Genomic DNA, 26,123 nt, shown 5'->3' with positions numbered 1-26,123 from the left:
GCACACTTCCTTTTGTCTGAACATATTTTATATAGTAAGGTTAACAAACTGCTTAGTTATATTCCAGAATAGGCCTTATTAAAGATAAGATAATTGTATAAGTAAAGCGCTCTTATACGATGAAATTTCCTAAATTCTATTGTATTTCTCTTTAAAGTACTCTAGATAAAATAAAAAAGGCAGAAGAAATGAAAATAATATTTAAAGAAAAAATTTAAATATTAAAAAACTAAAAAATATCATAATCAGTTAATATAAATAGGCAGAACATAAAAATATACCAGATTTCAAAAAATGATTATTATGATTATTTCGTCCCAATTCAATATGTCAAACAATAATAAATTATTGAGAACTTAACGGAGATGGGGTGAAAAAAGCAAGGACCAATGAGCCAAAGCAAGTAAAATTTTTTAAAAATATATCAGAAAAGAGACAATATTCATGATGAAAGAGGCGTCGGTGGCTGCAACGGTTTAGGCGTTGACACGGCTCTGATTACTGTAAAGTAAAGGTCCCGGGTTCGAATGCATGGCTGCTGGACATACTTACCAATGGGTTTTTTTTTCAAAAGCACCGGCACCCTGAGAGTTTATATGACTTCTGCTGTTGGAAACCCTCGTAAAAAAATATTTCTGGTGAAAAGGTGAAATTGATTGATATTGAGAAATATTGCAATAGGTAAAATTATGTTGAAAGTTCTCTCTATGAGGCTAACTCTGACATTTAATCGAAAGACAAAGCAAAAAAATTGTTCATAAATTTTAAAAAAATTAAAATATTTCGTAACTTTGATATGTGACAGTCTTGATTTCTATGTCCTGCTTCATTGTTGATCCGTATGCTATTTTGGTAGTCGTGTTCTTTTTTAGTTGTTTTCTATCTGGCACATTATCTTTAGCAATCTGATCTATTTTTATTCTATTATTTTCCTGGAGATATGATAGAGCAAGCTAAACCAATAAAAATTTTGAGCATGTTCCTTCGATGATTTTTACGAAAAATATCATTTACTTCTAAGACAAATGGTAAGAAAATGGTCTGTTTTCTTGCTGTGGTGAATAATGATTTTAACATATAGGCTTGAATAATCGGTGGAATTCTCTGATAACCTTGAAATCCGTAAAACAATAATGAATAAATTATTCCATTTCAATCGGTAAATAAATAATGAATACGGGAAAAACAACCTAAAATAAAAAATGTAACACAGAAAAGCAGAACAGACGCTGTGAAGCAAGAAATAATGATGCGAAACTAAAAGCATCGTATATTTAAAAATAAAACGTTGAAAAACGTGCTGGTACGTCGTTAGAACTCTAATTAATTATTTGAAGTACCCCAGACAATGTTACGAAAAATATTTTTATTAAAATTTATTTCGTGTAATAATTGAAGAACAGTTATATAAGCATTCTCTTATTTCTGCTAGTTAAATTGCTGAAGAGAATTTTTCCCTTGAAGTAGATATGCTGTTGTTCTGGACAACAAAGTCAATAAAAAATTTATGTTATGACATCACATTAAAGATATACAGCATACAATTTTTTATTTTTGAAAATATAATTAGTCTTAAAAATGTTTCATATGTAAGTTAATCTTCTCATTCGTAGCCATTGTAGAATGTGGGCCGTTTGCAATTCTTCTGATCAATTTTGTCCAAAATAATGTGGCTCAAATTTGACTTCCTTATTACACCAACGGCCTCGTTGATCACCTCCAACTCAGGCTTCATGCTTCGGGTTTCGATGTACACGTTGTTGAAATTGACTTTTGCTAGAAACAAAATTCTCTTATGCTTCAGTAAAAACATCAACTAATAAAACTGATATGTACATACCGACGTAAATATAGTCAGTGCATACGTATCTGACGCGGTATTGTTTTGTGCTTTTGAGCACGAAGTTGTAAATGCGAATCTCCCCGATACCTGCGGACAGATAAAAAAGAGTTGTTAATTAATAGTGAAAATTTGACGAATTCTATCAAGGATGTGTACGCGAAACAGCTAAGATTATATTTTCACACTGGGCCGCGTGATCTTTTGCGAGCCAGCCTTGTGGAAAATTCCGATCTCGCAATCAGACTTTTCCCTCTTTCAGCTTTGTTCAACCCTTACCGACCTTATCCCAGAGTAGTATTGTAAAAAGGCAGGCGGTGTCAAAACTTTTCCACTGATTTACCCCGCTGACATCCTTGGCTTCTTACCTGTTCATTACAAGGACAATTGAAGCAGATTTTAAAATGAACTGGACACGTTTGGGCTCAGAAGTCTTCCTAATAAAAAAAAATTATGTACAATCTGTAAGAAACGGCATTTAAAACAAAATTGATTCAATTAAGCAAATGGTTTCGTAATTTCGTTAATTTTTAGAGACAATTAAAAAAGCTAATCCAACTTCCATTTTAGTTTAACATTTTCCTTTTGGAATCATGAGAATTACAATTAAGCAGAATGTTTTTCACTGAAATCACACGAACCTTTTTTGATCTCATGGCGGCCTCTAGTTCTAATCTGTTGAAAAAGTTTATAAAACCTCGAGTTCTTTTTCTGTCTATTTATCACGAGGGGCTTTGATATGATCTCGAAGCCCATAAGCCGAAGTTTATCTCTTGGTTTAAAGGTTAGTTATCACGCTTCACCAATTCGAAAAAAGTAATTTTTTCTTCTACCATCCACGGAAGCCTTTATTATAGAGTTTAATGAGCCAAACTCACAATCAGTCAAAAACTTTTGTTCAAGGGCTGTTTGAACCCTATGTAATATATACTAATATTTTTTATAGAATGGCTTACATTTAAAACCTTTTTGGAAACAAATGATTTTATGATTTGATCTCTTAAAAACCCCTGTAGACGAACGATGTCTGCTATCCTTTTCACGTTACCGGTAAGGCATTTTGTAGATCGTTGAAGTTATTTTGGTGACATTACAACCAATTATTTGGTAAAATTCTGGTGGAGATTCTATCTATGAGGCACACTAAAAAAATATAAAAAAATAAAAAACCGACCATCTAGGTTTTGCATGAAAAAATGGCCACTTTGAAAATTCATATTTTCTCAGCCTTTTGAGTCAGATCTGCTGTGGTCGGGTGAAGGAGTCATCGGTTTTTTTCCATAAGCTCTTAAAAAGCCTCGTTTCTTATCCCAAAAATCACGATTAACCCGAAACGGTAGAGAAATCGGGCAAACTGGAAGGTGAGTTGAAAACCTTTTTAAATTGAAACCTTATTAAAATTTCCTATCGATTGCTATAGAGCGCTGATCTAGGACGATTTGCTGGCTCCACAGCTCAATTTGAAGTTTTCGTAAAAAGTGAAAAAATTAACAGTTCTCGAATTTTTGAATTTCCTGATGAATGCGTCTAGGAAAACATTTAAAAAGCCATCTTGTTCAGCGTAAATAAAAAAAAAGAGAGCAAAAGTTTGTGACTTAAAAGGCATAGTAAATACACATTTCCGAAATTGGTCATTTTTTCGTCGAAAATCAAGGTTGCCGGTTTTTAATTTTTATTTTATTTTATTTTTTAAAACTTATATTTAAACTAAAAAATGTATGCTATTTTTCTTTAAATTGTCTGAATCTGTTTTTACTCGGACACACTATCGTCAGTAATCCAGCTTACTTTTATCCCAGAACGTTGTTTTCTAGCAGAAAAGACAAAGAATATAATAAACATTATAAACATAATACTGTTCTTCGTAATATCTTAAAAATGTGATTATTTTTAAGACCAAGGGTAAGAACATAGAACATAGTGCTGGAGAGAGGTCTTGAAGTTCATCGGTGTACTTTGCACACAGGTAGGCTTGATTCATCGGTCAAATCCTTTGAAGTTTGGCAGTTGGTCAATGTGTTATTTTGTCAATCGTGACACATTTTTGAGAGTTTGCAAACTGTAAGCAGGGGTTGAATGTTTGTTTTGATACTATTAGGATCTTTTTATGCTCTTCACTTTGGAGATTACAATTAATTAAGGTTTTTTGGTTGAGATAAAAAAGTCAATGGCACGAGCGGGATTCGAACCCACGATCTTCGGCTAGATACGCCGCTGCTCTACCACCTGAGCTATCGTGACCTCGATCCACTCGGACAATACTTCCCATCTCAACCCCACCTTTTGAATTGAATTGATTTGGAGATTATCTCTACTTAGCACAATAACCTCAGTAATATGATATACTTTTATCAGGTTCGCCGTTTTCTTGTAGAAATGATTGAAGACAAAGAGTACAATATTTGTAAATATAACTGTTCTTTCAACTGACGTGCTATTCTGGGGTCTGGAAGTTGATAAATAGTTATGCTTGTAAAATATCTATTACTCTGTTTTATAATCAGACACCATTTGTTTGTTTTTTTGTGGTTGATCAGTGCATTATTTTGTCATTTGTGCTACGTGTTTAAGTTTTACAAATTGTAAACAGAGGTTGAGATTTGTTTTTGCAACGTTTGATATATGATATTTTGCTGCCTTGACTTATTATAATAATAATAAATTTACGTAAAGAAACAAAAATAAATAAAATAAGTGAAACTATGTAGGGTTTAAGAAGGCTATTAAAATCGATTCCAATATTTGAAGATGAGTCTTCATGACAGATTATCTCCTACTACTCTTAATTTACTACCAGATATTGTTCGGAAATTTTTTTTTGTTTTGGTGTCTGATCATGTGCATTATTTTGTAAATCACGCCCCATTTATAAATCTTTAAAATGTAAGCGAAGGTTTAGTTTGTTTTTTCAGGTTCTTCTGTGCCCTTAATTTATTGTGATGATAATAAAATGAAGTAATGAAATGAAAAATTATTAAAAGAAATAAAGCTATGTAAAACGTTAAAACGATATCCAAATCGATCCCAATTATTTGAGCATGAGCCTAAACGGATGATCTCTCCTTAACTTATTTTTACTCTAAGGGAATTTCGCTTTTTTGGTCGTTAGTCTCCGCATATTTATTTCATAGTTTTAAGGCAAATCATGTGTAGTAATAGGTGCGTAAAAATGTACCCATATTTTAAACTAAGTTCAAAGATTTTCTCAAACATCTATGAGTCATGAAATAATGTAACAGTCAAGGTACATTTGCATTCATTTTTCAAATATAATATTCATTAGTATAATGACTGTAATTACGAGTTATTTTGAAGAATTCTTTACCGACTGCTTTCAATCCTCTGGCCGTGTTGTTTACTAAGAGGGAAACTGAACTTCTATTAAATGAGAGAAGTCATTTTGGCTCGGTTAGTACACTCAATTGATCAACATTACTTTAATATTCATTAGAATAGTACTCATAATTTAGAAAAATTGTTCATTCTAAAGAGTTTCCTATTACATCAAGAAATTTTATATTCTCTAGAAAAAAGTATATCTTGATTTTAGGTGAATTTCGTACAAGATGTTGAGTACTAGAATGGAATCTTAATAAATTATTAAAAAGCATTTTGACGTAACTGGAATACTCATTTGATCGAGTCTAGTAACTATTACTTGGAAAAATACAGTTTAAAGAAAATAAAAGGGGTATTCACGAACTTTTCGTTAACCCTGTTAACTCTGTTAGGTCCTGTTAGATCGACAAAAACGATGACGTAGACTTGCAAGAATCGGCTAGTTAACATTGCTCGATCTAACAAGCCAGGGCCAATGTTAGATGTTAGGACGAAAATGTAGTCACACTGCTATCCGTTAGGGCGTAGATAATCAACATGGCAGCCATGAATTTAACAGCTGGTTTTTGTTTACACGTATTTTTATTCTTAATTACGCATTAATTAAATCAGACTAATACATTTATTTTGGTAATTTCTGACCTGACTTATACTCTCATACATAATAGATACATCCCCTATCCCATAAAGTTGTAGGCTGTTAGACGTTTGGATACATGTTAGGCACTTCGGCACGAATTGAAACGTGTCATTTGTTAGTACTTTTCGAGTGCATAGATAGCATTTTGAATGAAAGAGTGGATTCATTTTCCTTTTTTATTAACTTCTGGCATCTTACAATTTAAAAGGAAACCACCTACAAGCCTTCAAGGACTGCTACAGCTTTATTTTTGGTTCTACCAATCGCCACGCGCAGCAATGGGGAAAAATTAACGTTTAACATGCTAAGAAAAGAAGGGGGCGTTCAAGATCTTACATTTTACATTTCTCTATTCGTTAACATTTTACAAACATCGTGAATACCCCTAATAATTCTGAAGTTTTCCAAAAATCGTACGATATTCTCTGTGAAAATAAGGTATTTTTGGGTTTAACTGTGGTTCCTTTTATTTCTACAAATGTTTTGACACAATTTGCATTTGTCACGCAAAACTTCATTTCTTTTTGTGGCTATTGCTTCATATATATTTTTTTAATGAATGAATTAATTTATTTGCAATTGCTCTTTAAATATGCAACAAGAAAAAATGTTGAAACAATTGAGTCTATTGTGTGAACGTGCACAAAAGGATTCACAAAAGGGCGTGTAAGGCACAAATGGCGAAAAATGATGAGAGCTGTTAGTTCACCAACAGTGTGAACACCCCGGCCAACGTCGTTTCAGTCTCAGACGAGGATTGGCGTGTAATGCTGTGAAAGACAATTCGCTGATTTAAAGGGTTTGTGGGGTGGGAACGAACGAAAATGTTTGTAAAATTTAGCAAGGTTGGATACGGTCGGGATTTTTACGTCAGTATGAATTTTAGCATGGTTAGCGACATAGAAGGTAGCATTAACTATTGCTCGATGAATTTTCGATTGTACGGGTTGGAGTCTGTTTAGTTAGGAACGCTTAGCGGTTGCGTACAGTTCAAGTCCATATAAACATCAGCGGGCTAGCAGGGCAGTGTATAGTCTTTTTTTAATGTAAGTTTAGATCGCTTGGCAAGTTCAAACAATCTGAATGTTATATTTAAATGTTTGAGTCACGTATGAAGATTCCATGTAAGTCGTTTGCCGATGTCGAATCACACGTGGTTCGCAACGGGAATAGAAAGGTTATTGAAATGTAGAAGAATGAGAGTTTTGTTCAGATTAAAAACAACGTATTTAGATTTTTATGTAAGTTATTGGTTGAGATAAAAAACTCAGTGTTACGAGCGGGATTCGAACCCACGATCTTCGGCTAGATACGCCGCTGCTCTACCACTGGAACTATCATGATTTCGATCCACACAGACACTAACTTCCCATCTCAACCCAACCTTTCAAATTTTACCTCCTTTTCGCCGTTTTTCAAATGTCGTGTAATCTGGAACGGCCATGGAGAGCTTTAGTGAAGATATACTTCATTGAACTTATTAAATTCATTGGATTTCTTGTGCCGATTGATTAATTAATTAATCTTTGTAAGATATTGGTTGAGATAAATTTAATTCGAAAGTTTGGGTTGAGATTGGAAATTAGTGTCCGAGTGAATCGAAGTCATAGCTCAAGAGGTACAGCAGCGGCGTATTTAGCCGAAGGTCGGTGGTTCGAATCCCGCTCGCGACACTGAATTTTTTATCTCAACCAATACCTTACTTAAAGATTAATTAATTATAAGATGTTATTTGGTCAATCGGACCACGAAATCTAATGGATTTAATGTATTTAGATTTACTTTCGTTTATCTTGATTTTCCATTGGGGGAGCCAGGATTCAAGTGTGTAAGTGATTTCGTAAATTACGTGATGATTTACGGGATCTTTATCGAACGTGAGTATTGATGTGTCATCGGCAAAGGTAAAAATGAAAGTCTCAGCCGGGTAAATTGTGTAATGGAGAGAAGCGAGTACCCTACCCTGTGGGACACCACCGACAATCAGTTAAATGGATGAGAAGGAAGTGTTTTGGGGAATGTCTGTAAGTTGTGATTTTAGTTCTAATGACTGTTCTACTGACGATAGTAATAGTGGGGCTGTCCTAATGACATCTCAATTATGCTGGGCACTTTTCTGTTCTCTTTAGAAAAATGCGAGAATTGTTTAGAGCATAAAGACTTACTTTCTAATTCGAAATCATCGAAATAATTCAAGCATCGTTTGAAAAAAAATTTAAAAAATTTATTAACTAAAATCAATTGTCAAAAACTCAACAAAAAGTTGAAAATAAAATATAGTAAAACGTCAAGAAAACGGTTGATAGAAATTAGTTTTATCGATCTGACTATTTGCGATTTTAAATTTTCCTGTTTTCCCTCCCACGTAAATAGTCCCCAGTTGCTTTGGGTAAAAGTTTAATATTTTTGTTAAATTATATTCTAGTTGACTTTTCACAATATCATAGCTGTACTTTTTCATCAGACGACGTTCTGTTATTTAATTCAATATTAATTGTTGAATTAATTGACGTTTTTAACTACTCTTTCGATCCTGATAAAACCAATAAAAATTTAAATGCGATAAGACTAAGGGCAATTAATTATTCTGACGGTAAAGAATGTTAATTTCTTGACATCGTTTTCTGAGAGACTAAAAAAAAAGAAAATTTTAACGTTGTAGAAAAATTTACATAAATGAAAATCTATCGTAGTAAGAAATTTTAGTAATGCATATTATTCAAAACAATTTTTAAAGGCAGGTATTTTTTCAAACATAAATAGATTTACATGGTGCCCCGTGAACAGGAGGCAATGCACGATAAGTGATTTTATTTTGCCTTTTGAAGTGAAATATGTCGAATATACTTGAGGATCAGAATTTGGGAAATGGGGGCTTTTTAGTCCAGTTTGACATGTACGTTAACCTCCTGAAAATATTAATATCTGCACTGATTATGTTGCGCCTACGTCATTGATGAAGGTAAGTTAATTTTTTAAAGGAAGTTGTTAAAGTTAAATTACAGACCATGCGAAGTAGACTTGTGTCATTTATGTGCAATTAAAACCCAGTAGAAAATGTTTATGATTTATTAAATCCATTATATTTCGTGGTCCGATTGAACAAATAACCGCGGTAGCCGAGTGGTTAGCATGAGAGACTCTCACGCCGCGGTCGTGGGTTCGATTCCCACCGTCGCCTCTGGCCCTTTTTTCCCGATAACCCCCAATTTGAACACACAAAAATTCGTACCATGGCTAAATATGCAAGATCATAAGGCCAATAAAAAAAATTTTTTTTTGACATAAAGAATAACGTTAAATGTTATTTCTCTTTGTTTGATAAAATTCAAATTTTGCGTATTTTATATAATACTTATATAGTTTATATAATAATAATAATACCAGCCAAATATCCACAGACGTAATACTGAAAATAGTGACAAACACAAACATCGAGGGTAGGCAGACCTAAATGGCAGGAAACGATCCAACAACATGGTCATTACAACGCCAAACAAAAAATGCTTGTTTTACGAAAAAAAAAATTTCTGTTGCGCAATCTAATGGAACAACAATAGTTCATCAGAATCAAAATCAAATAAATGCAGTTGGAAATTCAAAAGGATTTACTATACTCATAACAATTCAAATGTTTAAAAACTTTTCGCAAATTCCCCAGGACATTTTTCCTTTAAAAATTAACTAATTACGCTTTTGTCGCGTTCGTTACGATTTACAAGACAGTCATTCTTTGTAAGCAGGATAGGTGAAACGGTCCTAGGGGGAAAAATAACCTTGTCTTGAGGTAAGAGAAAAGCCCGGAGTGAACTTTAACGTACGTAACCTGAAACCATCTCGGATAACAAGCTCTGAGGAAGAGGAGGCAAACTCGCATTATAAGGGGGCAATATGTTGTCGTGCGAGTTAAGAAGTCGTTGATTCTTGTGGAAGTGGGATCTATGTACATAAGTGGACGATTTACCTTGGAAATAAGCTCTGAAATATCTTTTAACAGACTTAATTGGGTAATGTGTACAAAGCGATTACAATTTCACTTTGGTTTAAATGCATCAACTGGTGTTTTACGATTAAAAAGAGATAAATATTGATAAATCACGTACCTATAATTCATTCAATAAACAATATTTAGTGATTTTTATTCTGGCTTAAGTCTAATGCATATTTGGACATATAGACATATTACATACACATATTTGGAAAGCCAAAGATTTTTTTTAATGTTGTGATAAAACTTGCAAAATACTGGAGTAAAAGTCCGATTTACCAGATAGAAAAAGCATTGTATTGCAGAAAATATTAATAACCGTCATGCAGACTATGTAAAATACTTGACTATAGTTCTACATAAAAATGAATCAGGGATAATGAAAATTTGAAAGAAATAAACAGTCAGTTCCTTCGCCAATGTTGACAGTCGTAATGGCCGGGTGAAAGATCTCATTTAATCTTCAAAACAAAACTCTTACATTTTTGTTATGGTTGAAACCATAATTTTAAGTATTGTAAGTAGATGTTTATATTTGTTAAACATTTAAACCTTAGTACACTTGATATTTTTTCGGGTTCGCAAAAGCAGAGGTCATATAAACCCTCAGGATGCCGTTGTTTTTGAAAAAAGACCATTTGTAAGTACGTCGGGTTGGAATGCAGGGCCGCCGCTAGATTCGAACCCGGGACCTTTAACTTACAGTGATGAACGCCGGTCAACGCCTAAACCGTTGCGGCCACCGACGCCCCCACAGTAGAAGTTTGAAAGTCATGATGAAGGAGATATTTCCTCGAAACCTTGATGAAAGATCTTAGTATTTTTCTTTCTATCAAATTTCCTTTTTCCCTGATTCTTTTTATAAATACTTATAAAATAACACAACAAGACTTGACTAAATAAAAAATCCCAAAGAGTTAAATTTTTTAAAATTATAATACCAAAATTTCATCTCCCTTATGAGCTGAAAATTTCCCCATGATAGAACTTTGACTAATTATAAATAATAACAATCCTAGTGGATCGAAGTCACGATTGCTCAAGTGGCAGAGCAGCCGCAAATTTAGCCGAAGGTCGTGGGTTCGAATCCCGCTCGTAACACTAACCACCACCGTACATAAAAATTAATTAATTGAAAGAAGTTATTTGGTCCATCGGACCACGAAATATAATGGAATTATAAATAAATTTGTAAATGAAAAAAATAGAAATATCTGCATGATGATAAAAATACGTTTTACAGTATTACTTAAAATTATTATTTGAAATTTAAACTTTTTTAATGTTTTATAATCAATTATTAAATTATTAATAATTAAAATTGTTTAATTTTTCAAGTCAAACAAAACTTCGTCATGTGCCAACGCTCAGAAGTTAGGTTTAACTTAGCTTTATTTACTAAATGCTTCTAAGTTCGAAGGTGCTTTGCACTCGAGATGGCAGTGGGCAATAAACTTCATCAACTGTTCAATAAAGTTGAAGTCTAGTTAATGACTACATTACTGTTATTTTTAATCATTGTTAAAATTTACTCTGTTATTTTTTTATGGCAATTTGCGTACGTAAGGCTAACATGAACGCATCTAAATTGCAAATGAAAATGTCCCCACAATTGTGTTTGGTAATATCGAAGCATCGATGCTTTGCTATTAATATGTATGCTATTAATATATATGCTAAAATAATATGTATTTAGATGTTAATAAATTTATTTATAGTAGAAGTTCAACAAATACACTGACAGACAAAAATTTCCACCCACTTGTGCAATATACCTTGATTTGTATAGATTTTTGTATATTAATCAAAGTTTCACGTTTTTTCACGTCTAGTAATTGCGTCTTTGACTAAAAAGCAAAAAAATAGAAAAATAAATAAACTGTGAAGAGGAATAAAAGATTTTAGATTTTTAATTAACATTTCAATATCGGGTATTTAGTATGCCTTAATTAAATATCGAAGACGCCTCGGCCTACTTTCTTCCAGTCTGCAAAGGTCTCTTTGCTGGAGCCCATTCCCGGACGAAAACATGAACTGGCAATAGTGTAGCGGTATCAGTATCAGTTATTTAAGTAATCAATGACCTATGACGCAAAGTCAATTTGCATTCTGTGCGAAGACGAAATCAAACGCTTTGATTGGCATTGGGCTGAGGAATTAGCCCTCGAACACATTTTGCCTATCGATTGGGTCAAACGTGTCTTTGAAGCACCAATACGACACGACTAAACATTGCACCAGATTATTTTGTCAGCAAGTATTCTCAAACAAGACCTACCCAAAAATGACGAATTCAAACAAGATTTCATTGAAGTACTCAATGAAGACAGAAAGAATAGCCAAAACACCCTCTAAAACGTCTTCAAATCAATTCTAAGAGATTTCCTCAAAAAAGATGTGAATTAGTAAGCAATATTTTTGTCGTCGCTTGTAATGTATTACAGCAATTATTTTCGTATTTCAGAAAAGAAAACAGCCAAACAAAAAATTAGCTAAATTATATTGAGGATAATTTTTTCTTTCTAATTTTCAAAATAGACTTACGACTAATCAATTATAAGACTTCAACATAAAATTTCAATCCTCTATCTTAAATTGATTTTCCAAAAAGATTCTTGACATTTTTTCTGATTTCAAAAGATTTTATATCTTCAATTTAATTCAATGCTTCTATTTCAACAAAATCATCAGCAATGTTTAGGCGTTTATTTTTTTAATACTGTCTCCAATACTTTGATGATTTCTTCAGTGGTAGTTTTGTTTATAAAAAGCTCGCTGAGCATGTAAATTTATCTTGAATCCTGTTTGAATAGAGCTACATCTGACAGGAAATCTGCTGGAAAATTTCCCCCGTTCCCGCGTCTCCTTGTGGTATATTTTCCAAAACATCATTTGTGTAATGATCTGCATTATTCCGATCAGTATTGATATAAAATTTTTCTGCGTGTGGTCATCTGCTCAAAAGAGTCCTTTCAACATCGGGGAGTGTATCAGGAAGTGATGGATGTGCTCTTATTCGTCTTTTGAGGTGATCCCATAAATGTTCAAGTCTGGAGAACGGGCAGGCCAGGCCCTGATGTTATGCTGTTGAAGGTACGTTTGTGCTATGGGAGCGACATGTGGACGTTCTTTATCGTGCATTAGAATAGGATTGTTGCTGATATCATCGACGATAGGCAACGCATGATTTTCCAAAATTTCATTCACATAGCCAGTAGCCGTCAAAGGCCATCCACGAACAACAACCAACTCTGTGCAACTCCCCATTGAAATTCCCGCCCACACCATCACTGAGCTACGTTGAAAAGGTCGGCTCTGGGAAAAATTACAGGATTCGTACCTTCATTTTTCCTTCTCCACACTCTTTCATGCCTTTCTAGATATTGTCGACCAATACACTCATACCACCATATTCTCGACCATACACTCATCTGTAAAAAGTACAGCAGACCAATCGTACAAAGACCAATGGCTGTGTTTTCGAACAAATGCGAGCCGTGCAGGACCATTAAGGAATTAACTGTGTTTGCCTCTGACATTCAATTTAAAACATAGCATAAAGAAATATTTATTGGTAAAAACAGCGAGACAAATTAAGAGCAGAATTTTCTTTTTTCGAGTAAACAAAAAAATCAATTGGGTGGAATTTTTGCCTGTCAGTGTAGTTCTTAACCTCTGTCTTCTCTGTCTGGTTGTCTGTCTGTCTGACACACTCTCTCTCTCTCTCTCTCTCTCTCTCTCTCTCTCTCTATATATATATATATATATATATAATGTCTCCTATGTACATATATATATATATATATATATATATAACTGTCTATGTACATGAGGATGGTGATCTACTTTCTACTCATCTCCTTTCGTCTCCCCCATCCTCATGGAGCCTCTTGTTTGCTTATGAATCAACGTATCTTCAAATACCTAAAAATTCAATGTGTCCCTCATTATTATAATAGCAGTACAAGTAGAAATTTACTGTATCTTTATTACTAAATCTATACATATAAACGTTAAAAACGTATGCTGAGTTAGAGCGCCTCGAAAAACGGTGGTAGTCGTTTGGGTACGCGCGTACAAAGAAAGGGAGTGGAACGAACAGGTAGATTAGGCGGCCGTGCCGCTGTAGCGCAATAAAGAACGCAATGAAAGAACGTTAGCAGTGCCAATAGGCCAGATCGTCCGAGAAACTCCTGCGTGCCAAGAGAACGACTGCGCAATACCCACCGAATGTCTGAAACGCAAGAAAGTCGATCGTGCTCATCCGTCTGAGGATAGGCCGTACCCGATTGACCCACGGACACCTTCTTTTGAGGCAACCGTCATGTAGAGACAGGTTACTCAGGTGTCACGCCTTGTTCCTTTACAGGAAATGAGTAGGCAAGGATCCTTCCATTTCTATTGGGCGGAGAGTGGGTTGTTAGGTCCCCTCTTTCCGATTTTTAAGGAAAACTGTGTGTTCCCTGATCTGTAAATATTGTACAAATTATATTTCATTATTGGGTAAGGGTGTATGTATGTATTTGTTTCTTTGTGGGAATGAGTATGTAATATTCACTAATTTCGTGGTTTTTAGTTGAGATAAAAAAGTCAATGGCATGAGCGGGATTCGAACCCACGATCTTCGGCAAGATACGCCGCTGCTCTACCACTTGAGCTATCGTGACCTCGATCCACACGGACACCAAATTCCCGTCTCAACCCCACCTTTTGAATTTTCCCTCCTTTTTGCCATTTTTCAAATGTCGTGTAATCGGATTGGATTCTCGACGACAAATGAAATGGCCACGGAGAGCTTTAGTGAAGTATACTTCATTTTAAATCATTAAATTCACTAATTTCGTTGTCCGCTTGACCAATTAATATATTACAATTAATTAAGGTTTTTAGTTGAGATAAAAAATTCAATGGCACGAGCGGGATTCGAATCCACGATCTTCGGCTAGATACGCCGCTGCTCTACCACTTGAGCTATCGTGATCTCGATCCACTCGGCCATCAACTTCCTATCTCAACCGCACCTTTTGAATTTTCCTTCCTTTTTGCCATTTTTCAATATATCGTATGTATGTAATATATCGATTATTCCACCGGCCTTCACACTATATTAGCGCTGATACTACTTTATTATCAGCAATGAGCAAACTAAACTGGAAATTTTGCAGGTGTTTAACTGTTTTGTCTTCTCGTATTTTTTAAGTAAATAATAAAAATTGTACCTTCGACATCCGCCGTCTCAATTAGTAATCCCTTATCCAGGTCAGTTCTGTAGGATACAGAGTAAGGTGCCTTCCGAACAGTATCGTTGCTGTAAAAAAAACGAATTGTAAAGGCATTCATTAGAGTTTTGAAAAGCGGCAAAATTGAATGGGAATGATTAAAAAATAAGATTTAAAGGGACGACTATTTAAGAAAGTTGTTCAGTCAGCAGACGTTAACGATGAGACAATAGATCTCCCCGCCTGGTTGAAAAGGGGACGCTTCCTTAAGAAGAATCATAAGAAGTTTTGCAATTGCGTCAACCCGAATCATATAATTTATAGAGATAAGGGGGAAAAACTTGGACGGCTCACCCGGCCTCTGTCCTTTTATTCGGATAGTAGCTACCTTTTGCTTTTTCCATGATAAGCGTTTAACGTGATGCATGGCATTATTAACTACGAGCACAAATTTCCCAGAGGCAAAATATTTATTGTGGCGGGATGGTTGCTGTTTGCCTAGAGTTAATACAGGTTTCTTTTTTTGACGTGAATAAGTTGAGATAAATGGAACTTGCATTATGTTTGTTGCGTGAATACAAAATTAGGTTTTTAAGAAATTTTCCGAGTTAGTATTTCAATACATCATATCTGGGAAAGAGTTGAAAACAAAAAATTTCTGACATTTAAGTTTATAAATATTGCAAATTGTTGTAATAAAAATATGGGTAACTTACGCCATAAAATAGGAGTGAACGTCCAAAGTGGAAATTCCGTCATCTTTGCCTGATGTTTCGTAAAGGATGTGGCACTTATATTGAAAGTTAGATTTGTTTCTTGTCCTGTATTGAGGAAACCAAATGCCTTCGAGCTGGAAAAGAGCCTCAACATTAAAAATTACCAATGCAAGTTAAGAGAATAAAAATAAATTAATGTAGCGAAATTATCCTCCAGGAAAATAAATACAAGAGTGCATGATGTCCTATTATAGATGGTATTAAAATTTAAATTTTTTATTCAAATATGCCTGTGAAACATTAAACAGAGTAATCAATTTTAATAAAAATATCAGACAATTCAATAATAAAATTCTGTGATATATTTTAAGACATTTTATACTTTAATTATATAAAATTTTCAACTTTCTAGCGTTTGCAGGGTTTAGTTAAAAAAAGCTTTCATAAAAGATTTTATGATACTTTAAATTTAGTTAATTTTATTACTATTTATTTTTAAAAGCGTGTAGTAATTGGACGATGTAAAATTTAATGCGAATATTGTAGATTCCGAAATAATTTAACAAAGTTGATGCGAGGTCTGGTAAATAAGGCGTTTTCATGCAAAAACATAATTCATTTTTTTCCAATATGTTTTGGCGCGTTTGTAAGAAGTCATGAAGGCGTTCTTCATGGACATTTTATTCAATTTACCGAAAATCCATATTCTCTTCTTAATAAAAATTTAAACTTTTCGTCAACGTACTTTTAAAACATAAAACAGTTTTGGAAGACACAAGAGGGAAGGTTTCTCTTTAACCTTTCCATTTATTAGCCGTAATTTAATGTATAATTAGAAGCACTCATGTAAAGGACTTCCTACTTTCACTGAAAGATAAAGTACATATTTCTTCTTAAGTTCGCTGTCTATAATTGAAGATCTTTTGAATACATAAAACACCCATTTTCAGCCCTTGTTGTCAATCCTCTTATAAATTATTAATGTCATTACATTTTAGGATTAAACTAAGTTACCTTAAGTCAGAAAAACTCAGAAAATGAAGAGAGGTATTAGTAAATTTTTTTGCATTATTACTTTGTATACAGATTATGTAAATAAAGTTGTTTATATATAGAATATTATGATTACCGATTTTTATAAAAGACATGGCCTTCTATTTTCACGCTACTTACTTTATTGTGAAACTTAGTATGTAACTTGTATGTACTTTTTAATCTGCTAGTGCTATTAGAATTTTAACAAGTTGGTGCGGTTTTTTTTCTGTTTTTTTTTAAACTCTATTATATATTTCCTCTAATATATATATATATATATATATATATATATATATATATATATTTATACAAAAATTACACACATACATACAAAAATTAATCGATTTGTTCTGGTGATTTTGATGTTTTCCTTCAGAACTTGAAAATTTTCAATGTACAATGAAACTGATTGTGTTGACTTATCAATACTAAATTTAAACAACAACTATCAATAAATTGAATTAGAGTTCTGAAAGAAAACCAATATTTTCAGAGGATGGATGATTTTTTTTCTCTTCATTTTTTAGGATAGGAAAGGGCTTTCAAAATGGGCGAAAAAATACAAAAAAATCGAAATTAGAATTTTTCTATTCAAAGCAATTTTTGAAGATGAAATTTTAAAAAAAGGTTCCATACTCCAGGTTGACTTAAGGGGTCAACTTATTAAAATTCTAGCAGCACTAACAGATACTACGTGAAAATTTACCTTTAGCATACTTAGTTTTTCAATAAAATAGACAGTGTAAAAATAAAAGCCATTTCCTTTATTTTTATTAAATCCACGGTATATTTTAAACAAACTATTATAAATTAAATTCGCATAGTTATTTTATATTTTGAGAGATTGGTTAGTTTTTTCACCTCGGCACCTCTGCAATGCAGGCAACTAATTTTTTGTACTTTGCAATGAAATTAGATATTTATCTCCCGATTTTTAAATTATGGCCCCTTTTTTCCCCGTTATTATTTTTCAAAAAGAAAGTGGTAATAAATCGCTTTAATATAATGTGTACTTACACATGGCTTAAAGATTATTTGTAGGTTAAGTTTAGTATTTTACGACCACAAAAAATAATATGAAGGAATATTAAACGGTCAAACGATAATAGTATATACTCGGCTCAACTAACTATCAGAAGTAGAAGGCACTTAGCTATATGACTACCTTAAAAGAAAACAAAATTTTTACAAAGACGATTCGTTAAGCTTGTTGAGAAAATAGAAACATCGTAAATTCCATGTCTCAGATAACTGTATCTATTATGACATCATATACAAAATGTATATAATAAGAAAAAAAATAAAAAGGTGAAATTAGTGTGACTCTGCTATTATTGGCGGGTTAATAATCAGCAATGGAATAGAGGTATAAACGAGTACAATATAAATAAGTTTTACTTTTTAAAGCTTTACGGCTTGACCCTTGAGATATTATGTGGTTTTCTGAAAATTGTTTTCTTTGTACAGATACGATGGGGCATCTTGCCAAAAAAATATTCGACATCTTTATACACGTCCGAATTACAAAGCGTGCCTTTCTTTTATTTCTGTCTGAGATCGTAGTTGAAATTTATTGATTAGCTTTGGGCTACTATTAACGATTGCAGCTTGTCATCTTAAATATGTGAAAGATTATTAGGGAGAAGATGAAATTTTCAACATTTTTGAAAAATAGATGTATTTTATTGCTAAGTTTTATATACCATGAGTTTATATTGCAATAGACTTAACTAGTAACAATATTTATTCATTTATTTGATATAGCTATTAAACGTGTTCGAGCAAAGTATTAAATTTTTGAGATATTAAGGTCATCTAAAAATGTGTTGGAAATGTTATATGTGCGTTTGTATAAAAGTTGTATTATTGTTTGTATAAATTTGTTTTATTGTTATCGTGCCTATTTTACTATGGATAAAAAAGTATTGTTTACATCTCTCAACACGACACGCAAGAATGGCACAATTACACAGAAGACAAACACTTTGAGCCCTGAAGATGATCTCAATAAAGATCGAAACGTTGGCACGATAAAGAAAATGTTTTTCTGAAACCAGACCGCATCTCACGATTTCTGGATAATTATTGTTTATCGTTGTGCTATTAGAAATTTATTAAGTTCGCACGCGTTAAGCAGATCTGCTGATCAACTATTTTAAAATGTAATGCAGTATTATTCAAAGATTTTGAAAATCTTTTACGTTCTTAACAATAATAATATGAAAAACGCAAAAACTCATACATTTATTCTGGAGAATTCGAAGGTTTCCAACTCGATAACTTAAATGTATCGTTTAAATGGTTAAAAAAAGAAGACAACTAGAAATGCAATTGAACCAAATAGGAAAATTTAATTTGTGTTATTTTTTTTAAACAAAACTTTAAACGACAGCAAATAGTTACTCGATAAATTGAAATTTTCGAGGAAAATTTCAATATTTCTGGAAGAATCGATTAAATTTTGAGTTTCTGGTATCAATTTTTAGAATGGATCGTACTCTAAAGTTTCGCCTCAAAAAGTCAACTATTTGTTCTAGAGAAAGTTAATTGTAGCTCTACAACTCGATTATTTTCTGCTCGCAACATGGAATGCAATGTCCGTTTTATGGGTCTGTCAACAATATACTCACCACACTAAATGCAATCTAAGGAACGTTGTCTTACATGCACAAGCTCGCTTTTCTTTATTATATTGTATTCCAGTGAGGAGACTAAGAACATATAATGTTTTTAATGATAGCATTTAACTTTTTAAATTTTCACAAGGTGAATTCTAAACGATACTGCATTGTCTTGTAGATTGAGGAGAGTTTGAGCAAAGCTTTGAACTAAGCTGAAATTTCATATCCGGAAACCTAATGAACTTCCACTCAGAACGCCATCATCATAGATAGTACAATTTAAAAAAAAAACTGTGCTGCATTTGTTTTAATAAGCCCGTAAGAAGTTAATATTAGCATCGAATGTATTTTTAACGGATTGAATTGAAACGAAACTTATACAATCATCATAAACTAAGCTTCTAATTTATTTTACAGCATAATAAAAATAGACTGCGTCCGAGAGCGTGGAACCAAAACATCGATGTAAACAATTAGTCCTTCGTATGGGGTATTTATACAATGCATTTAATTCAATAATTAATATTTATGTAAAGTATTGGTTGAAATAAAACAGCCAGTGTCACGAGCGGGATTCGAACCCACGATCTTCGGCTTGATACGCTGCTGTTCTACCACTTGAGCTATCGTGACTTCTATCCACTCGGACACCAACTTCCCATCTCAACTCACCTTTCGAATTTTCCCTCCTTTTTGCCATTTTTCAACTTGCTTTTTTATTTCGATCAATGCCTTACATAAAAATGAATTAATTGAAAGAAATTATTTGGTCAATCGGACCACGAAATCTAACGGATTTAATATGCATTTAGTATTGAATGTTTATTGATGAATATCGCATTGATGATCAAAAATCGAACATTAACACAAATCATTGATTGTAGCCCCTCATTTGCATAACAGAAAAAAAAGTATAATGTTCTAAAATTATATCATGATTGAATTTTACATAAAAAAGTATGAAAATTTATTATTAAAGTTATTGTTTTAATTTTTTAATTTCATTTTATTAAGTTGATATGAAAAAATACAAAATAGTTTAATCCCGAAAGGTTGATGAACTCTCGCCTGAACCAAACACACTGATAAAATTATCAAATGCGTAAAATCAATGACGTTAACTTTGTTCATTGACGTCATTTACAAATATATTCCGTTCTGACTACCGAATGCTTTGTATTTGATTTAAACAGGCCGATCCTAAATTACTAACCAAAGGAATACTGTCATAAGCGGTTTCCTGCAATATTCGGTCCACCTAAATAGTCAACAACTATTTGAACGGGATAATTAGAAAGTGAGAGTTTAATTTAATTTATTTTTGAAAATGCCCTATTTTTATCACTTTAAATAAAATTGAGTGTTAAAAAATAAGTCCTTTCATAAAAGCCTTAATTGTTAAAAGGCTATAAATTATATACATCAAAAGTTTATGAAACATTTTTGAATTATTGATTAAACAAAGTATAAATAATGTGTGTTTTTTTAGTGACCGGTTATTTAAATATTGTCGGATTCGCGAGAAGCGGTCAGGAATGAGGTAGTTTAAAAAAACAACTTTTTCATTTTGTTTGGCGACGTTTCCACCTTTATTCTGGTCATCTACAGGGTCTGGGCAAATTACAGAACTGAAACAAACTGAAAAACAAAGTATCATATGCTTTCTCTGTAAAACTTGGGCCCCATTGATGAAACAGGAAGTGGTTCCGATCCACGCGAATTTAGTGTATTCAACTCGGTATGTCGGTCAATCATCTGTCACGGTTGCCAGATATGGGGCTACCAATAATATGAAGAAGTCTAGAAATTCCAAAGATTTTTTATTCGTAAGTTAGTTGCTCTTCCTAACCCTACCCCAAACTACATGATTTGTTTAGAAACGGCCACTGACCTGATTTACGTATACACCTTTAAACTTCACTTTTCATTTATTTTCAAAATTTTGAATTCCCCTTACATAAAATTGGCAAAATTAACTGCAATCGAAGTCATCAGGAATAAGGCTGCCTGGTATGCTCAATGGCTGACGCTCTTTCAGAGATTTGAATTAACCTGTCCCACCACACGAAAACCTTGCTGATTAGCCAGCTCTTTTTTTAGATCTGCTATTTCATACTCACATAAAGTGTGGTGTTATACTTGAAGGTTCATATTGGTGTAGTGTAAAATTGTTATGAAACGTGAATTTGTATTCTGCTGTTTTTATATGAATGTGACAGCGGTAGGGTACGCGGATAAATTTGGAAAATTTCTTCGATCATAGGCGGTTGTATTTAACTCAAAAGAAGTCGAGAATAGGGATTTTCTGGATTGGATTTGTTATTCGGCGTTATTCAATATTAAAAAGGAAGTAAATTGTTGAGGTTGATAACGAAGGAAAAAACAAAAATAAAGTTTAACAGTTTATTAATCAATATATGTTTAGTGGTCATAATTGACCGTATTAATTATTTCAATGTTTTTCTATAACTACAACACAGCACCGTATTTCACCATCTCTAAATAATCTTAAAATACAATACGAAAAGGAAACGAGTAATTCCACACATTCCAAATATATTATGGTTTTTACGACTGTAATGTCATATCACAGCTCGCTAACTCCGGACCGTTTTTAACTTGAACTTTAAAGCTAACACGAAATCTGTTTTAAGCCTCAACAACAGAGTTTAGAAACGTGAGATTATGTCAAAACTTTCCCGTTATTTTGGTATTTTTCTTTATTTATTTTCCCTTTTAGAGCTACTAACTGCATTCACGCAAGTAAAAAAAAAAAAAATGAAATGGAAGTTAACAATAGTACCACTCACGTTTGTACCATGTCGAAAAATATAGTAACATTTAAATTAATTCGATTCACTTACAGAATAGTCACTTTTTCATTTACACTGTTTCCTTTGATCCGATCGTTTATAAAATTAAATCCATTATATTGCGTGTTCCAATTGACCAAATAACTTCTTGGTTAACTTCGCTTTCAATTAATTAGACTTTATGTAAGATACTGGTTGAAATGAAAGAGTTAGAATCACGTGCGGGATTGAAAGCGTATTTAGCCGAAGGTCGTGGGTTCGAATCCCGCTCGTGACACTAATTTTTCATTTCAACCAACACCTTACATAAAGAATAATTAATTGAAAAAAACATTAGATAATAAATATGTATATAAATTTAACAAAAGTAAACATTAAATACAATTAATCTTTTAATTAAGGTTCTGGTTCAGATAAAATAGTCAATGTCACGAGCGGGATTCGAACCCGCGACCTTCAGCTAAATACACCGCTACTCGACCACTTGAGCTATCGTGGCGTCAATCCTCTCGGACACCAACTTCCCATCTCAACCCCACCTTCTGAACCGCTCGTGACACTGACTTTTTTCTAAACCAAAACCTTAATTAAAAGATTAATTAATTGAAAAGAATTTATTGGGTCAATCGGACCACGAAACCTAATAGATGTAGTAAGCAAATTGAAGTATACTTCCGTGGCCATTTCATTTGTCGCCGAGAATCCAATCTGATTACACGACATTTGAAAAATGGCAAAAAGGAGGGAAAATTCAAAAGGTGCGATTGAGATAGGAAGTTGGTTTCCGAGTGGATCGAGGTCACGATAGCTCAAATGGTAGAGCAGCGGCGTAATAGCCGAAGGTCGTGAGTTCGAATCCCGCTCGTGACACTAACTTTTTTTATCTCAACTAAAAACCTTAATTAATTTTAATATATTTCTTGGTCAAGCGGACTACGAAATTATTGAATTTAATTATAATTAAATGAAGTATACTTCATTAAAGCTCTCCGTGGCCATTTCATTTGTCGCGGAGAATCAAACAGATTACACGACAACTCAAAAATGGCAAAAATGAGGGAAAATTAAAAAGTTGGGGTTGAGATGGGAAGTTGGTGTCCGAGTGGATCGAAGTCACGATAGCTCAAGTGGTACAGCTGCGGCGTAATAGACGAAGGTCGTGAGTTCGAATCCCGCTCGTGACACTGACTTTTTTATCTCAACCAAAACCTTAATTAAACGATTAATTAATTGAAAAGAATTTATTTGGTCAATCGGACACGAAACCTAATAGATCAAATACAATATGAAAACTTTGATAATTAGTTTTACTTTCTAGAAAATAAACAAAACTGTTTGTCTAATGTTAATTATGGGGACCATATATCGCATACACAGTCGGCAATGCGTAAAAGCCCTCAATATTCTGAGGTAATGGCAAAAGTTAACTAGCAGTAGGTTTTTCGACGTTGCTACATCACCTTTGAAGAAGTTAGACCAAATACAGTTCTGATCAATTCTCGTTTAGTTGGGCTTAATAATGTCCCCACCGGTTTCAGCTTGATCGAAGCGGTAAAACGACTCGCCATTCCAGTATTCACATGTAAGGGAATCACATGTGAATACTTATTCTGTAGAACGGGTTGTATCGTATAATTCACTGATCTAATAGTGCGGTTACTAAGTTTATCGAGTGGTTTCTTACGTTAACCACTTAACCCTGGCCCATAGCTTTCAGGTTTCACTGGATATGGGTGTGTTAAAAATGCATTATACCCTCTCAACATCGTTAAATTGGTGGCAGATTCAGTGTGTAAAACGGCCAACTGCATGTGCGTAGTAGAGAAAGGACATTGCCTCGACGATGTGGTTATTTGAACAGATTGATAAAAAATTATCAATACTGTTGGAGCAGCGATCTTTTAAGTTAATAGTCACTCCAAACTTGTGAAGGGGCAGGAGTCAAAGGTTCAAATTTTGACCTAGGTCTCATACCACTAATAAAAATCCGATCACAAGAAATACTTTAAAAAATTATTTAAAGGTGCAATAAGCGATATATTCTGACATGATCTCACAATATCTTGTAGAACAAATTAGTTAATTTTCAGGGAAGTCAATTAGTATACTCACGTCAAAATTGAATGGGAGCGACCAACGATCAAATTCCAGGTTTAGGTTGCAGAGAACACAAAAAAATCTCACAAAATATAAATAGTTTCTTCATTGCTATATGAAAATCGACAAGCTCTACCTAGATGTTCAATCAAAATATTACAAAATGAAGCACAGTAATAACAAAAACGAAAATAACCATCTTTCCATTTTCATATAAAATAATGTTGAAAATCTCTGTTTAAAATTCAATAAAGATTGATTTTTACTGTCTCTAAATTCGTCTAATCCTCCCGAAAATTGTTAGGGATTGACATATTTTCAAAACACAACACGACAAGAGTAATATTAAAGGATTATCTATCGTAGTTTATAATCTGACTGCCTATCATCTCAAGTTTTATTTTTGACAAATCAGGTTATGAACGATAAAATGTTTTAAAGATGCAAATAAATGTTTTTATTTGTCTGACTTGTGTTTACCTCGTAAATGGTGTATTTTCTGGCGACGGAAAAGCGTCGTGCGCAAAGTCCGATTTGTTCGTTTTCGTCTATAGCATCCGCTCCGTTATCGGTGATGAAAATAAACGCGAGTGCGAACGCAACGAACCGCATGGCGTAACTAACACAGCTTGCCTCTGTTAATGCGGTAAAGCCTATTTTATTTTCCGCTCGAATTAAGATTTATCAATTCCTTCCCCTGGAATTTTATTTTTAAAATGCGTTCATTTCATGAATTTTTTCTTTCTTACGTCAGTGCTTGACAAAGCTATTCAACGTTATTGATTAATGATGTTTTAGGGAGTAAGTACATTGAAATAAATTATAATTATATTTTAATATTCCAATGTTTCATTTTATTTTTTTTCCTGTTATTGTCAGCTCAAATTTGAAATTAAAATATTATTTGGAGGTTGCTGTATTAAGTAAAATTTTTGAACAAACAGATGGAGAATAATTCTGTAGTTGTTTTATATATGTTGTTTTATAACATAATTAAAAAACACATATGAATAAATCACTAGGGATTTTGACATTAAAGAATTGATAATTCTGTTACGTTTAAAGAGTTGAAACTCATTTTGGCAAGGTTTTGGTTGAAATGAAAAAGTTAGTGGCACGACCGGGATTCGAACCCACGACCTTCGACTTTCATTTCAACCAATACCTTACAAAAAGATTAATTAATTGAAAGAACTTATTTGGTTAATCGAACCACGAAATACAATGGATTATTTTGAATGTAAACAAAACCACTAGCATGTGAGAATTTATTTTATAGGTAGAAAACACAAATACTTCTTCCTTGTACAAATGTAATGCCACACTCTCTAACATCCAGTCGTTTCCAAATAACCCCCAAACATGGTAAAATTTATTAATTAACTATTTATTTAGAAATCGTGAGATGCGGTCTGGTGTGACGTAGGTTTCAGAAAAACATTTTCTTTATCGTGCCAACGTTTCGATCTTTATTGAGATCATCTTCAGGGCTCAAAGTGTTTATCTTCTGTGTAATTGTGCCATTCTTGCGTGTCGTGTCGAGAGTGGTATTAATTAACGTTTTCATATCTGTATCAACTTCTCGTACACCTAGATCTTCTTTTATTTATACTGTCAAAACGAAGCCAAGGTTTGATTCAAACCAGAAAGAGATCTTTTAAATCGCTTAATTTAAACCGTGTTAATGCTTATTTAGACTCTATCAGTTCTATGTATATCCAAATCCTTATGTATATTCAAAAAAGAAATAGTTTTTCTCCTCCTTGTTCTCTCAGTTTTCTTGTGTACAAAATTTGAAAGAACTTTGGTCCTTGA

The 26,123-nt window shown here is 33.2% G+C and overlaps 2 protein-coding genes across 2 annotated transcripts in view; one reads left to right on the top strand and one right to left on the bottom strand.

Annotated features, from left to right (window-relative positions):
• The window catches only part of LOC106667885 (insulin-like growth factor-binding protein 7), a 184,009-nt gene that overhangs the window by 77,825 nt on the left and 80,061 nt on the right, over positions 1-26,123 (top strand). The gene's annotated exons all lie outside the window — the stretch shown is intronic.
• LOC106667884 lies at positions 1,524-24,950 on the bottom strand. The gene is made up of 5 exons (XM_014396124.2): positions 24,789-24,950; positions 15,743-15,876; positions 15,027-15,115; positions 1,841-1,930; positions 1,524-1,776 (listed from the first exon to the last, which is right to left on the bottom strand). Exons 1-5 carry the CDS (start codon positions 24,918-24,920, stop codon positions 1,604-1,606), a joined length of 618 nt encoding a protein of 205 aa, XP_014251610.1. The 5' UTR covers positions 24,921-24,950; the 3' UTR covers positions 1,524-1,603.

This window comes from Cimex lectularius, unplaced genomic scaffold, assembly GCF_000648675.2.
Source record: "Cimex lectularius strain Harlan isolate CLEC.00 unplaced genomic scaffold, Clec_2.1 scaffold232, whole genome shotgun sequence".
NCBI lineage: Eukaryota > Metazoa > Arthropoda > Insecta > Hemiptera > Cimicidae > Cimex > Cimex lectularius.
This window is presented reverse-complemented; position numbering and strand designations above follow the sequence as displayed.